This window comes from Oenanthe melanoleuca, chromosome 6 (assembly GCF_029582105.1).
Source record: "Oenanthe melanoleuca isolate GR-GAL-2019-014 chromosome 6, OMel1.0, whole genome shotgun sequence".
In the NCBI taxonomy this organism is placed as follows: domain Eukaryota; kingdom Metazoa; phylum Chordata; class Aves; order Passeriformes; family Muscicapidae; genus Oenanthe; species Oenanthe melanoleuca.
The window spans coordinates 30,902,820-30,919,080 of record NC_079340.1 but is presented as its reverse complement, the minus strand read 5'-3'; the positions used below and the strand labels follow the sequence as shown (position 1 = coordinate 30,919,080).

At 42.4% G+C, this 16,261-nt stretch overlaps 1 protein-coding gene across 3 annotated transcripts; it reads left to right on the top strand.

Annotated features, from left to right (window-relative positions):
- Positions 1–1,533: 1,533 nt before the first annotated feature.
- On the top strand, positions 1,534–6,442 carry C6H10orf88 (chromosome 6 C10orf88 homolog). 3 transcript variants are annotated; one of them, XM_056495276.1, is made up of 6 exons: positions 1,534–1,705; positions 1,832–2,023; positions 2,989–3,061; positions 3,614–3,820; positions 4,472–4,935; positions 5,890–6,442. In XM_056495276.1, the coding sequence occupies exons 2-6, from the start codon at positions 1,914–1,916 to the stop codon at positions 6,116–6,118; spliced, it is 1,083 nt and encodes a 360-aa protein (XP_056351251.1). In that variant the 5' UTR covers positions 1,534–1,705; positions 1,832–1,913; the 3' UTR covers positions 6,119–6,442. The 3 variants fall into 3 exon arrangements, with proteins under 3 accessions (XP_056351251.1, XP_056351250.1, XP_056351249.1); XM_056495275.1 differs by having other exon boundaries at positions 1,534–1,727; positions 1,835–2,023; XM_056495274.1 differs by having other exon boundaries at positions 1,534–1,727.
- Positions 6,443–16,261: the final 9,819 nt, after the last annotated feature.

Genomic DNA, 16,261 nt, shown 5'->3' with positions numbered 1-16,261 from the left:
AATGGGAAGTAAAATTTAATCCACGAGGCTTGTGAGAAAACTGGTCAGACAGCCTAATGTAAAAAAACCCCAGCACATTCTTAAATGCTGATTGGAGAAAGAGCATGTCCCATGTCGGGATCAAACTGGTTTATTCTAAAGGACTTTCATCCCACAGTGAGATCATATGAGATTAAAAATGCATAATATTGCTACTGACAAATAGTGTTTAGGATGTTTACCCTGGCTACTGCCAGCTCAATTTAAAAAATACCATTTTTAGAATCTACTTACTTTGAAATTTCAGCTTCTTGCCTTCCATTTTTTCATCTTTACTTTAAAATATAATGCATATGAACACGTGAAAATCCCCAAAACAGAGGCTCTTCCCTGTCCCTTCTATGTTACACACAATTCTCCTCACCAAAATTCCATAATTTTGTGCAGACCATTGCTCTTCCAGAATCAGAGTAATCTTCCACACAACCACATTGCCACCAAAAGCAGAAAATAAACGCTTCTAAAACTGGATGAGTTTGCAATGCATTTCAGAAGTATCAAGCGCATTTAAAAACACAAAAGTGAGACTGAGACAACACACTCAAACATTTACATTAATTAATTTTAATTAATTCTTTGATTAAAGCAGAGAAAATCCAGTTTTCCATTGCTGGTAAATCGTGTAAAACAATGCCTTAGTGACAAAAAGCGGAATGCTGGCTGTATTTGCAGCGTTAGTTTGTCAAAGCCCGTTCAGGTCCATTTGCCGAGTCACAGGCTGAGAACACCCGAACATTCCTGCACTGAGCACCGGGTGAAACAGAACTCGACACCCTCGTTCCCTGGCTCTGTGTCTCAGCATTCCCCAACTCCAGAAGGTGAGATCCTACTGAAAATTAAATGAACCCCATCTTTTATTTATGGCTTCTTTTATTCATAGCCTCTCTCCTGTGCGGTGCGCTGTCAGGACACAACTCGGGAGAATCCCGCCGCTCCAAATTTTGACGTGTTAGCGAGTTTTACAGAATCCAAGGATCATTTCAGTGGGAAAAGACCTTTGAGATATTGAGTCCCACAGGGGATCACACTGTGAGGGGAAGAACTTTTTATTAATATCCATCCTTGACCTCCCCAGGCACAACTCAAGGTCAGTCCTTGGGGGGACAGGAGGACATTGAAGCTGCACCACAGGTGGTTTAGGGTGGATTACGAGGAATTTCTTCTCATTAGGAGCGATGAGACATTGGAACGGTGGGAGAGTCAGAGGAGTTTAAGGTAAGCCTGGACGCAGCTCTGGGTGCCAAGCTATGGTTGATGCGATGGTGTTGGGCCATGCATTGGGCTCAGTAATCTCAGAGGTGTTTTCCACGCGAATTAACCCCGGCTCTGGGCACCCCCTCCACCACCCCGGGCCTGAGGGCGCCGCTCCCGCCCCCGGCGCCCCCTCAGGCTGTTCCCGCCGCGGCCCAGCGCGCACGCGCGGAGCCCCCGCGCGGCGCAGGCGCGTCCGGGCGGCGTTGGCGGCTGAGGCTCGCTCGGTGCCGCTGCCCCGGGCCGGTGTCCCTGCCGGGCCGGTGTCCCCGCGGCTCCGCCATGTCCAGCGGCTGCGCGGCCGCGGAGGAGGAGGCGGAGGAGGGAGGCCGGGAGCCGCGCTGTGTGTCGGCGCGGTGCTCCTGGCCCTGCGCGCCGCCGGGCGGCCTGGCCCGGGCGCTGTGCCTGCGGCGGGGTGCGGGGGACGGCGAGCCTGGGTGAGGGCGGCGGGCGGCGAGAGGGAGCGCCAGGCCGGGCCGGGCCGGGCGGGGCCGGGAGGGAACGGGGCTGGCGGGACAACGCGTGTCGCTTCCCCCCGCAGCAGCGAGCCCGTGCTGGCGGAGCGGCGGGCGGGCGGAGAGGAGCCCTGCGAGCTGCGGCTGCAGTGCCGGCCCGGCGCCGAGATGGTGTCGGTGGGGATCGTGAGCCAGGCCCGGAACATGGAGGTGTACGTGGGTGAGGAGTACTGCGGCACCGGCCGGGGACAGAGCCGCGGCACCCGCCTGGCCCCGGGGTGAGTGCTGGGCACGGCTGGGCCTGGGCTGAGCCTCCTGCTCTGTGCGTGTCTGTGAGGTTCTGCTGCTCTCGGAGACCTGGTGTCTTCAGCAAGGCTGAGAGAACTGAGATTGTTCAGCCTGGACAAGAAAAGGCACTTGGGGAGACCCTAGAGCCATTTTCACTGCGTGAAAGGGCTGCGAGAGAGCTGGAGAGGGACTTTGGACAAGAGATAGGACAGGGAGGAATGGCCTCACACTGACAGAGGGCAGGGTTAGATGGGATGTTGGGAAGAAATTTCTCCCTGTATGGATGGGCAGGGCCTGGCACAGGTGCTCAGATTTGCTGTGGCTGCCCCAGGATTCCTGGCAGTGCCCAAGGCCAGGTTGGACATTGGGGCTGGGATCACCTTGGGACAGTGCAAGGTTCCTCCTAACCCATTCTTGGGTCCTATGAAAGACCTCTCGTCTCTTTGATAAGTAGTCATCTCACACTTCAAAGGACAAGAGAGAATATTTTAAAAAGAAGATTTTGTTTTCTCCTTCAATACTTCTTCCCTGCTTTGCCGGGGGAAATAAAGCAATGTTTCTGTTTTGTTTTTAAGTCATTACATGGCACATCTGCTGCTTAATTAGCTAAATAGAAACCAGTCGACTCAGAGCCTCAGGGAGGATGTGTGAATAATGTACTGAACCTCAGAAGCTTCTCTAGTGCACAATGCATGCACACATACAAGTAGTTTTTTACATAAATATTCGATAAGATTCATTACAAGTTGCTTAAAAGCGTTAAAGCTGCTATTAGAAAGTAAAAAAATTGCTAAAAACTGGAAACTAAAGCTGCTGTTGGAAACCATAAATTTGCATTAGAAATGTGTTCCAGTCTGTCTTGTTTTTTATCTAAATATTTACCAGTATAGTCTATTTCTACAAAAAAAAGTACCTTGTATATTGATTTCACAGCTTGTTTATTTCATTTGTCTAGTGAAACTGAAGAGGTTACTTTATACCACAAGTACCTTAAGTTTGAATGCCCTGCAGCCTCCTGTAGAATTAAGGTAAGGAGATGAACAGCATTGTTTTATTTTCTTTTAGCTTTTTAATCACTTAATCAACTAAATTGCATTGCTCTTAGTAAAATTATTGGTTTTGTATACTTCATTTCTTCACCTAATCACTTAGAAATTTGTTGGCTGGTACTTTGTCTTGATGGCAGAGTGCAGCTTTTAAATTGGTATCTCAATTTTCTTTTCATGAAGATTTTATATGATATAGATAATTTAGTCTTAGAGAGAAAAATCCATAAACCAGATAAACTGCAGATCTGTGATTAGAACTGTCAGCTCTGGGGTTAAATAAGCTTGTGAAAATCGTGCAGCCACTACTCTTAAATGCTTAAAAAAATCTTTATCTTTCGGGCACTCAGATACCTCTATTCCAGTCAGAATTTTATGGAGAATAATAGCAATGAGAAATTGGCTTAATTTCCCTGGATAAGAGTTAGTATGGTTTTCCCCAATACTCTAAACAATGCATTGTCCCCCATGTACAAAGAAACATGAAATGTTTTTTTTCCCTAACCAAAGTATTTTTTTTCCTTCTTGCAATAGCTGCTCTCCTTTGGTGAGAAACACAGAGTACTCATCAGTAAAATAATTCTAGAAGTGAAAGCAGTGTCTGCAAAACTAGCAACTGATTTTCCTTCACTAGGCTCAAGCATAGATCTAGACAGAGTACAGACTATAATGGAATCCATGGGGTCTAAGTTGTCTCCAGGTGCTCAGCAGCTCATGGACATGGTCCGGTGTCAGCAGAATGTAAGTCACTTTTCCACAAACTGGCACTTTACCACTTAGGAATATTCTAAAAAGACTTTGGTTTTTTTAATCCACACTTTCTGTCATTTTCATCCTAATTTATCTGTTGCCAATCAAATGAGTGCAATGAGTAAAGATTGTGTACTCCAGGATTATTATTTTTATGTGCATGGTTATAATTTTAAGCTTCACTGCCACCCTGCCCTCTTTCTGCATGTTACCACTGTAATTGGTCAAGGATGGTGGGAGTTTTCCCTGGAATGTTTGGGGTGTAGATAGCTGGGCTGGTTTGTCCCTAATGGTCATTAAACCCTTCACCTTCAACTGAAAGGAACGTGCTCTCACAGAACATTTACTTTAGATCCCAATGCTGCAAGGTAGGCTGTATCAACAGAATCATAAAACCCATCTGATGTTAATAACTCACTTTTGGAGGCACAGCATGATGAAGATGAAGTCAGTAAAGCTCTTTTCTTACTGAGACACTGACAAGATAATTAACACTTCATATTTACAAGGAATGTAGTTCAAAACTGCTTTTAAAATCTTTATGAGTAGAATGCTGTGTTATAAAGTATCTATTGTTGTTGCTGTATAATTTCCAGTAAATTTGGATACTCAAATACTCAAATGGGTTTTTCTCTCCATCAGAACAGTTTCCCTCTTGGAGACAAACTGTGTTGGATTTTGGGGAAACATTGTGACTTTGGAGGTGCAGTGGATGGATTGCGCAGTGCAGCTCTTCAGTCATCACTGAGTCTATCAGCCAGTGAGCCTTTGCCTGTTAAAAACCATTTAACAAGTGAAGCAGTGCAGAAAGATCTAAAAATAACTCGTGATCTGAACTCTGAGATACCTGAAAGAGGGAATACTTTGGATTCTGAAAGACTTCCTACCCAGCAAAATGCAGTTGACCTCAGGAATGATTTGAAAGTCATGGGATCTTTGCAAGTGCAGCAACAAGGAGGTGACACTCCAAATGTGGCCAACCCACAGGTGCTTCTTCCTTTTCTTCAAAACTTGTGCACTCAGGTGAGTCACCTTCGGCTCAAGGATGGAGAGAAGCACCTTGGGAAGAGTGCAGTGGCTAAAGAGGAAGGTGTTCAGAGTGCTGGGTGAGTTAAGCTTGATCAATCTCTCATAGTAATACTGACTGTTTCTTGACAAGTTTAAGCAGAATGCATAATGTAAGCATTTTCTTCTCATTAGCAGCAATAGTGAATCTTACAGTGTGTGGTTTTGAAGGCTGTGTGGTGATGAGCATTACAGTTTTTCAGATGAGCTGCTTGAATTTAGGAGTTTTTCAGAAAAATCACATTATTTGTTGTTACTAAACTGTTTTGTCTTCTACCTCCATTTAATGTGATTTTAAAAGGATATTTCTTCATACACACATAGCTTGTCTTTCTCATCTACTATATTTTAGTTTTAAATACTTTTACCCCTAAATTCTTACATCTTCCTTTGTTCACACAATATGCCACAATCTTCCTGCTTGGTGTCTATCATCCCCCTGACCTTCCTGTTCCTCCTCACTTGTTGGCATTTACAGTGCAGATGTCACAGTTATCCAGTTTGATACCTCAGGAACAACAGTGGAACTCGTGAGATGTGGGAATGTCATGTAGGAATCAGGATTTAATATCTCAGCTCCCATATTTTTAAAGAATGCAGATGCCAACCCAGAGAGTTGCATAGTTTGGATAACTCTAGAAGTACTTTTGCTGACAAGGACAGTCTGCCATGCTGACAGAATACAAACTCTTGTTTATTATTGACTTGTGTGGATTTTGTTTTGTAATTAAACTCTCTAATGCATAATTGAGCCTTTAGAAAAACAGGGTTGAAATAAGATGACTATATACAATAGCACGTTTGTGAAAAAAAAATTGAGATTTATAGTGTGGCAGGCAGTATTTTACTTGTGCTAAAAACCTAATTGCTTCCAAAGTTCATTGCCTAATAAATGAAATTTTACATTTAAAAGATGTTCAGGTGCCCAGATCTCTATATTATCCTTATCATTAAGAAATAGGTTATACTTATTCTTATATTTGCTCTTTTTACAGAGTGGAACAACAGCCTATTTGCACGTATTTGGAAAAGATAATTTCAAAAAACCTGGATCTGATGGAGAAGAAGCTGATGGACTATATTGACTGCCAAATCCAGGCTCTTCAGACACACATAGACAATAAAATGTTTCTCTTGATGGACTTGGTTCAAAACTCAAAACCAAACAAAATCTCCCAAGCACACTATGATTCTAACGAGGGGTTTTCTAATGGAGAGAGATAGAGAGATTCAGAGGTAGGGTTTCAATGTGAATACTTTAAGAGTAATTACACTTTACAAAGCTTAGTATTTATGCAGTTAAAACTATAAAGAACTTCAGTGTTAACTTGCATTTTGTTACTGTAATTCTATCCATTGTTGTACACACTTGTTAGTTTTATGAAAGATCTTAAGAATATGTGTTTTTTTCCTGAATATGAGAGTTTTGTATGCCCTTTGTGGCTTATTTATTTAAAGAACATTGCTAGAAACTGTATGAACAGTTCCCTAGTTCCAGTTTGAACAATGGAGTACTCTAAATAAACTGAGTTACTGCTTATCTTTTTACCTGCATGTAATCAGTTCACTTTTTTTGGTTGTATTAATTTTTGATGTGAAATGTGTTACCAGTAGAACAGAATATAGTTTGTTTTTGCTTTTGCATTTTTGGCACTCCTGTTGAAGACATTTATTGTTCCATCTCTAAAAGGAAGGTTGGATTGTCATTGCCTAATTTGGGCAGTTTATGGAGTTTAGAGAGCTGGGGAAATGTGAGCCCAGCCTGGGTTCTTTGGAAGCCTTGACTGTGCAGGCACCTAAGTTAGGAATCCAGGCTCCGTAAGAGATACCTACAACAAGACTGATACTTATTTTCTTTCTAAACTACCTGAGTGTGCAGGAACAAGTGGAATGAGTGTGGCTCAGCAGGCTTTATCCAGGTTTCATTATCCTAAGAAGTGCAAGTACTTCATTCATGGTTCATCTCAAGTGGATGTTGCTCCCAGACAGGATGTGCTGGGGTAGCTCCAGAAGACCAGAGGAGTTTTCCTTACTGCATCACTCTTCCTTTAACCCACTGGGATCAGTTTTTCTGTCATTTGGGGAGGTGGGAATGTGTCTCCAAATCCCTCCTCTGTGGAAGGCTGAGTTTCAAACTTCATTCTGTTTGTTGCTCTTGGATTCTGGGGTGCACCATTTCAATTGGAGATGTGGGGACTTGATACTAAACCCCTCATTTGGGTGCACAAACGTTTTTGGCAAAAGTTTTTGATGGGGAAGCAAGTGTTGACTCAGGAGCAGCATAAGCATGTACAAGCCAGTATTTTTATTTACTCTGCCTGGTATTTTCTTCTCCAGGAAAACTGATGTCTTTTGAAGACTGTCAGATCCTGATGGTAGTAAACCCACAGAAGTAGATTTGGAGGAGAGGATACTCTGCTTTGAAAAGACATCTTGCAGTTGTCCCTGATCTTAACTCCTGCCAGGTGCAGTTTCAAAGTGATTGAAAAAGATAAGATTTTTTTTTTTTTTTTAAGACAAAAGGATCTTAATTTTATCTTGTACTTCATGCCTGTAAAGGTATAAAGTCTCTCCTGAGGTAGACACACTTTTTCAACTCAGTGACTTGAGATAGAGTACTAAGTTGAGTGGTTTTTGGGTTGGATTTTTTTATTTGATAACAGAAGAAGATGAAATGGATTTTTGAGTGTTGTTGAGTTCCAGTGCTGTTAATTTAATGATTTTTTTATTTTTTCTCTCTTCCCTCTCTGGGTGACAAATATGAATAACAGTTGACATTAAACAGAAATCTCCAGAATTAGTTAAAATGGGCTGTGGACATTTTGAGAGCTGTGTCCTGCCTGGTGTTTGTGATGTTTTAGTGTCACAGCTACCACAATGAGAATATTTGAAATTAAAACCACAAATGCCAGAGTGTAGGAGTTGTATTGTTGCAGGTTTGGTGTTTTTTCAGCTTCCACTTCAGTGAGGGATTCTGTGTGGAGAGAAAAATGAAGTGTTTAAAGTTTAGAATACCACATGATTTATGTGGGAATTAAATAAGCATTTTTTCAGATATTTTCATTTGATAAGACCTACACAGAGTGCAAATCCTGAATATGTAGTACTGAAGAGTTGTCAAAATGGGTAATAAAACAATCCTGCAGAATATCATGATGTTCAATTCTTTGGTATTGCTGCAGCCAAGTTTCTGTCAAGCAGTGCTTCCACCATAAGAGAGATGCTGGGCAAAAAAAAGCAACTTGTGGTTCCAGTGGTTTCCTATTTGCTCCTCAGTAAAACTCATTTTGCTTTATAATACCTGGTGTGATCTATTTGCACTTTTTCACATAACAGATGTGTCCACTTCCACACATATGAATGCAGAATCTTTCATTATTAAAATAAATGAGAATGTCTCTAAAATGTTGCTAGAGTTCAGAAAGGTTAATAATTTAAAAAATATATTCTAATTGCTATTAAGAGCAAGATTAATTCTAAATATTTCCTAGATGTGATACCTGAAAGCAAGTGGCTCAATGTGCTTTTCTCAGGTGGAGCTTTGGGCTCCATTAAAGTGAGAACAAGCACAATGGGAATAGCAATATGAGCTTTTAAAAATAGCTTTTCCATATTTTGTAGTTTCTGTTTGTTCTCAGTTCCTGGGCACTGAGGATCAGACTGCAAAAGGCACCCAGACTTAGTTATCTCACAAACACTCTGCAGCTCTGATTCAAAGGCATGGTGCTTTTGGTTTCTGCTCTCAACACTGTCCTTTTTATTCCTGCTCTGGCCAGTGCATGGAGTGGGAGCATTAACCTTGCCTGGAATAAGTCAGCTGCCTTTATTATCTGGAATTCCAACAGTAAACCTGGGTGAAGTGCACACATACGAATATTCATTTTTTATTTTTTTCCCTCTTACCTGAGTGCTCAGCAGCCCTGGGATCTCTTTTCAGGCAGATGGGCCCCACTACAGTGTTAGTTTTCCATGTGTATGGAGAGATGTCTCTCTTCTGCCTGGAGATGCAGCCTCTGGCACAGCGAGCCCATTTTTTTAAGCAGGCTCTGTGTGGAGTAAGTTTAAAGTGCATTTGTCAGCTCTCATGGCTCAAAGCACACTTTTCAGTAGCTTTCATTGAGAGGCTGTTTGGGGCTGTTGGCATGAGCAGGAATGTTGTGGAAGGGCTTGACAGACTCCCTTGGGAGACACATCTGCAGTTTTCTCTTAGCACTGCTCAGCAGGAGCTTGGTTTCCCCCACCTTCGTTTTGATATCTCTCTAGGTTACACTGGGCAAATCATTCCCTGTCCTTGCTGAGGAGTCCTCAGGTTGTTAAGTGCAGCTACTGTAAAAGAGTTGTCATGAATATATTGCTGAAACACCCAGGGATGAGCAAGGACAGGTTCATGTTTGTCCCAGATCAAAAGAAGAAGATTGCACTGCCACCACTTTGCAGGCAGAACTTTCTTAGCCCCACACTGGGAGCCACAGAAGAAAAAAGGAATCAGCCTTTCCTTCCTGAGGCAAGGAAACAAGCACAGCCCTGAAAGCCTGAACTCCTTTTGACAACTTTAACAAAATACCTGTTCCAATATATTCACCTTATTTTGTCTCATAAGGACCAAAGCTCTGAACTCCAGAGTGTTTCTGAGTGCAGCAGTGAGTTCCCAATCTTTAAAGCTGCTGAGGCTGTGCCAGTGCCCCAGGTGTGCTGGTACCTGGCCTTGGGTTGGGGTTTGACCTGTGTGGGGGCTCCCTCAGGAGCTGCCTGTGCTTCATTCCAACATGGGCAGCACTAACCCCACAGCTGTGCAAACAGGGCTTCTTCCAGATTTTCTAGAAAAGACCTTCTTGAAACACAGCCAGGTGTCTTTTTTTTTTTACAAAATATTTTCTTTTATAAACAAACTGATATATAATACATTTGTAGTGATACTGTATTTCTAATCTATGCCTTCTTTAAAACAACTCTCTCTGATTTTTAACTCACTGTAAGGATTGAATACAATTCTCTCCATCCTGAAATGTACTTACACTACCTTTGAGTATGGAGTATTCACTGCCTTTGAATACATGTCTAAAGATGTTGCAGAGTGTTTGTATTCCCTTTGGCTTCTGGAAATGCTAAATTTGCATTTACTCTGTGTTGTGTTTTATTTCTTACACCTACACATGTATTTGCAAGGAATTTTCAGATGTTAACATCCCTTTTGTGACTGGATGTGAATCTGCAGTGAATGTGTGAGCTGGCATGTGGATCCCTGCCAATCAGTGCTGTGTCCATCGGAACCAAATGCCCTTTAAATCATTACCTGTGAGAAGCAGAGCACACAGAGCAGAGTGTGAACTGAAGGAACACTGAGAGGGAAACACAGTCTTGGTGAGAAAAAACAGGCAGCTGATCCAATTATTTTTTGTCACAGAGTATTTACTGAAATTTAGGCTTTTACAGATCCGCTGTATAGATCCAAAAGATCTGAAATGGAGGAACCCAAGTTCAGTTAAGATTCAATACCTTTAGATTTACACCCACTACAGTATATTTTTAGAAATCAGCAGCAGATCTTGGAGCACAATGAACAGGTCCAGAGGTGGTCAACATAATGCCATGGTCAGAAGGTTCATTGCTGGGGGACAATGACAACAACGACATCATCATTTGTGCTTCTCTTGGCTCTTCTGGAGCCTGGGAAATGAGGACCTCTGTTCCTTGGGAAGGGTCGGGGGGGAAAAGGGAGTTTGTTCCCTGGGAAGGGTCGGGGGGGAAAAGGGAGCCTGTTCCCTGGGAAGGGTCTGGGAGGAAAAGGGAGCCTGTTCCCTGGGAAGGGTCGGGGGGGAAAAGGGAGCCTGTTCCCTGGGAAGGGTCTGGGAGGAAAAGGGAGCCTGTTCCCTGGGAAGGGTCGGGGGGGAAAAGGGAATTTGTTTCCTGGGAAGGGTCGGGGAGGAGGAGGTGGGACATTGCACCCTGACACTTTGCACCGTAGGCAGAGCCCAGGCTGTACAGGAGCTCTGTAACTGAGCTGGACAAGCCTCTGGCCTGATGAAGAGTGCTTCCCACAGCTTGGGTCCTTTACACACCTGAAAAAGGAAAACAAAACAACCTCACATGTAAATTGTCATGGAATGATTGTGACATGCTAGCTAAGCCCATTTGTTTCCTCAGCTGTAAGAAACTTTCTTCCAAAAGTGTCCCTCTGTGATGTCACTCTCAGCTCACAGCTCTGAACTCCTGAACACTGATGCCACTACATGGAATTTGATTGTCTGTTGGTGTAATGTGCATCACAACACACAAATATCACTCTTGTAAAGCACCTAGTGGAATTCTGTTAATATATACTAAATTATATTATAAACTGTGCAATGAAGTAGTGGAATTTTACTGGACACTCTGCTATGGTTCATGTTTAATTAAAACAACCTAAAGGACAGCCCAGCCCTGGCAAGAAGGATTTTGCATTTTGGAGGCTTAGAGCTGTCCATGAAGGATTCCCCTAGACAGCCAAAGCAACACCAGCATCCCAGCCCCTCTGACATGTGTTTGAAACCCTGCCAGCATCGTCTGGTGCCATAAACCAGTCACTCCAGCAAGAATGGCTCCAGGGACATCTGGATCAACAGACATGCACCAAGAATGCTGCAGAAATAGTGGTGTTTTGCAAAATATTCATGTGATTACTATTGGTAGTAAGGATATAACTGAGTAGTCAAATCAAGTTGTACCTGAGCATTTGAGGGGTGTAAGAAAATGGTTTGGGGTATCCCAGGCTGGGGCATCTCACATGCATGAATAAATATTTACCATTCCACTGTTACTTTTGGCATCCCAGGTCTCCTTGGCTGGCACAGGCTCTTTAGGTATATCAGCAGCAGCTGCTTTATGTAGTTAGGCAGGGGAGCAACGTCTGCTGCAGAGGAAGGAATTGAATGTTGATAAACCAGAGGTAAACAGAGCAAAATGCAGCACATATTAAATACTGGCCTGCTTTGCACATGTAAATGAAGGCCTGGAACAGCAGCTGAGTGGAGAGGAAATTAATTTCTCTCTCTTTGATGATATTCCATTAAAAGCTTATTTCTCCCTCCTACAACTAGCAACTAACCCTGAGGTTACTCCTTGGTGTTGTTCTCTACTGGAAGAGGGTGAATGTGCCAGGATCATGAGATGTCTCTGCCTGTGAGCCCTCCAGAGCACAGGGCACTGGGTGGGCAGCAGCTGGCAGGCTATGGGAGGGCATTTCAAATGCTTTTTAACCATAAATGATGCAGACCTAGCCCAGCTCATCCCCTTGGCACTCACCACTGAGAATAGTTCTGCTGCCAGCCCTGTGTAACAGTGTGTGATCCCTGGCTGAGCCATGGCATTCCCAATCTCTCTGCCTGCTCCCAGCCTCTCCCACTTCCCCTGAACTCAGATCCCCTCTGCCAATGACCTGCCAGCCCTTCCCAGCTCACATCTCTCACCCGGAGTATCCTGCCCTTAGGAAGAGAAGTCATTGAAAAGAAGAAAGAATCAAATACCTTACCTGAGCTGGTAGTTGCTGCATTTGTCTTTGCATGGGCTTAAATGAAAAAAAAAAAAAAAAAAAAAGAGGTTAAAAAGTGACCTGATTAAGGAAAATATGTGCTTTTATGCCATTAGTTAATAAACATTGTGATGAGCAGAACACATTAGGACTAGGAAAAATTACTAGCAACAGTTCTGAGGAATAGAATTGTCATGGACAAAGGGTTCTTACTAAAGAAAGTGACAAGTGACATATTACTGGCATTAATGGGAACAAGATTTAATTCTGTTTATCCCTCTGTGTGGGGACATAATCCCATGCTCAAGTGTCTGCTCTGCACCTGAAGTTCACTTTCTTCTATGTTTTACCAAAGCAGCCTAGTGCCTTTTATCAAAGTGTAGCTGATATAGCCAGACTCTAAGAGAATCCCTTAGTCTGTTCTGTGAGAAACTAAGGCAGAACATTATCAGTTAGTGAGCAGAATTTGCAATTCAAATTTTTCAAAAGATAAAGCCCACTGTGGAAAGCTAAGGTTCAAAGCAAATAACTGAATATGTCAAAAGAATTCCCAGTGACTCCACTTCCAGTGGGGATGGGACTTTGAAAGTGCAGGGGGCTGATTTTCTAGGAGTCAGGGGATCTAGAGGAAATCTGAATTTATGCTGGTGTGGTGTGTCTGTTCCTGTGAATTCCAATTCCTTAGATCTTTCAGCAGAGCAAGTATTCCTCCCGTACCAATACCAACAATTCAGGTCCCCCAGTTTGTGTGTAAGCCAAAAAATGATCCCCAAAGTTCGATTTTAATTTCATGAGATGATGCATGCAGTGGAGACAGGGAGCCTTGCCAGCACATCATCAGGTCCCAGCTCTGGGAGAGAATTTAGGGTACAAACCAGGGTAAATCTGCAGCACTTACTAGTGGCAATGGCTTTTGTTTCAGGAGCTGGAGGGACTGATGGAGCAGGTGAGCTTGTCACTGTGAGAAGAGAAAATATGAAGTTAAACATTGTCCATGCTCTGAATACATGGAATACAGTACACTGTCCACCACAGCTGCAGAAATGACCAGAAATAATTACCTGGGCTTTCATCTCTTGTGGGCTCAGTTGTGACTGTCAAAGAGAAAACAAAACCACACTTCAAGACCTGCTCCTTTATTGTGTGGGCAAAGCCAGGGCTGCCAAGGGACAGTGGAGCAGGATTTTACTCAAGCTGATGCTTAATCCCGAAATTCTGACCAGTATACAAAAGTCATACACACCTGCTGCTCCAGGTGTTGTGTCTTCTGCAGGGGCTGATCAGGGACATGAGAGAAAACAAAACTGCAGGTTAAAAACAGTTTTCCCAGATAGCCAAACCTCAGGAGACTTGCAGCTCTCACTGAGGGCTGGCAATGGTGCTGCTGCCCGGGGTGGAGCTCCAGAGCGGGAGCAGCCTCAGTGGGAGGAGAACACATCCCTGTGCTGCCTCTGAACCCCTGAGATGTGATTGTTATGGAGACAGGGAGGCAGTCAATACATGATCAGAGCATGGCAGACAATTAAACATGAAAGCCAGAACAAGACTGTATTACTTACCAGTGGCATTGTCTGCTGGTGCTGCAGTGGATGCTGCTCCTGTGAGAAAGAAAAGATTAATTTAAATATTATCTGCATGTTAAATGTATATTTTCCCCCCCTAACACCCATAGCATGTAGGCCATTTATTCTCTTTATTCTTACCAGAGGTAATGTCTCCTGCTGCAGCACTAGGAGCAACTGTTGCTGTGAGAAAGAAAAGAGGAAATTAAATATTTAGTATATATTTTTGCTCTGAAACTTGTAGCATGTAAACCACAGTAACACTGTATTACTTACAAGTGGTTACATCTGCAGGTTCTGCAGTAGGAGACACTGTTGCTGTGAAAAAGAAAGGGTGAAATTAAATTGTATGTGCATGTTAAATATATATTTTTCCCCAAGACTGATAGCATGTGTGCCACAATAATGCTGTATTACTTACAAGTGGTTACATCTGCAGGTTCTGCAGTAGGAGACACTGTTGCTGTGAGAAAAAAAAAGATTAAATTAAATATTGTGTGCATTTAAAATGAATATTGTTTCCCACCATAGCATATAAACCAGAGTAATGCTGTATTACTTAATACAGAGTAAAAAGATTAAATTAAATATTGTTCTCCATTTTAACAATATACTTTTTCTCTGAGACATTTCCTGAATTAGCTGTCTAAATCCAGGTGGGGATAGTGAAAAAGTGGAAGATTAAAAATTCTCTATTTGGATCCATGCCTTGAATTGCAGGCAGAAGTTAATTGTTGTTATTCAGCTAATATTAAAAATGGCTTTATGGGAGGGAGGCACCTATCCCATAAAAGTTACTATATAAATTAATTATTTCATTAATCTGAAATATGATGAGTAATCTGAAATTTTTAGGGGGACTTTTTCAGCAAATAAAGGACTGATTAAGTATTTATCTCAATAATCTTTAATGTCTTCTTGTGGGGTGCCTACAGACAACTGAACAGCCACTTTTCACTTTCAGCAAATCAATAAGAGAAAATAATCAATATCTGTATCTCTTCTCAAATAAAATTCTTTGTTAAGTAGTAGGATATAATCAAAGGAATCTCTGAGCACTGAATTTTCCTGAGACTTTGACACAGTTTACTTCCATTATGTACAAATTTAAGTAATAAAGTTAGTGGAGCTGGAAAGGAGCATTTTCCCCCCTGTAACCATTGAACAGCATCCCAGTTACACACAGTGTCTATAAGTAAGATTAAAGTGTCTGAACAAGGAAGGCAAGCAGCAAAATCTGATCAAAGCCCTGTAGAAAATCTTCTAAGAAGGAAAATTTTTGTTTCTATCCTTTTGAAAGTGAAATGACTGTCAGGAAAAAGGCAGAAAAACAGCAACTGCTATATCTTCACTCTCTGGTGAAATTCTGACTTGAGTATTTTTTTAATACCTAAAAATTATTTAATAAATTCATTAAAGCAGCTCATTCATTACAAGGTTGCAAAGTGTAGAAAATAGATGCCAGAGTGGGAGTTTCCCCAGAAAGGAGGGTGGGGGGAGCTGGGATGTGGGCACACATCAGACCTGCTCTGTCTCACCTTCCCTCACTGTAGGCAGTGCTGCTGGAGCTGTGGATGGCTCAGTGCTGCCTGTGGCTGGGGCAGACCTGCTCAAATTTTCTGCTTCCGTGGCAGAATAATCTGATGAACCTTTGAGGGAAAAAAAAGCAGGAGGAACAATGAACAATATTGCCCAACGTGAACAGGAACCAGAATTAAATTTTGATTAAACTGGGTTTGTCATGTGCTGGAAAAGTGGGAAGTCTTTATCACCACATAACACCACAATAAATAAATATTTATTAGTTGGATTTTTAAGCTTCTTATCTACTGGAGAATGAAGCAGTATGTTCATAGCCCTCCTTATTAAACTTCTTTGCATGATTTTGGCACACAGTCTGGCTGTCCCTTAGCTCACTTAGGCTCCAAATTGAATTTGCAACTCAAACTTTGTAATGTAAGCTGTGCTTAGAATTCCTGGTGTAGTTCCTGCCTCAGGCTCTTCACTCGCTGAGTGGATGCAAAGGAGGAATTTGAGGGTTTTGAAGGGATGTGAAAGTGTTGAGAAAATCCTTTACTGGATAAAAACTTCAATCAGTGATAGAAAATGGAGCTGATGATTGCTGATATATTTTGATTACATCCTTGAAGGAAGAGAGACTTGGATTGTACCCTCTAATATCATTTGAGTCAAAACACTCAGGTGAGGTTAGATTTTGTTGATATTGAATATGAGCTGAACTTTTCTTCACTGAAACAATGAGCTAGCAGTTGACTGATCTTGAGGTTTATTAATTTA

Excerpts from the sequence above, each read along its gene's own strand:
- C6H10orf88 (XM_056495274.1), top strand. The coding sequence starts at position 1,573 with ATGTCCAGCGGCTGCGCGGCCGCGGAGGAGGAGGCGGAGGAGGGAGGC. Across the intron at positions 2,024-2,988 it reads GGCACCCGCCTGGCCCCGGG|TGAAACTGAAGAGGTTACTT; the intron begins GTGAGTGCTGGG and ends TCATTTGTCTAG. Across the intron at positions 4,936-5,889 it reads GAAGGTGTTCAGAGTGCTGG|AGTGGAACAACAGCCTATTT; the intron begins GTGAGTTAAGCT and ends CTCTTTTTACAG.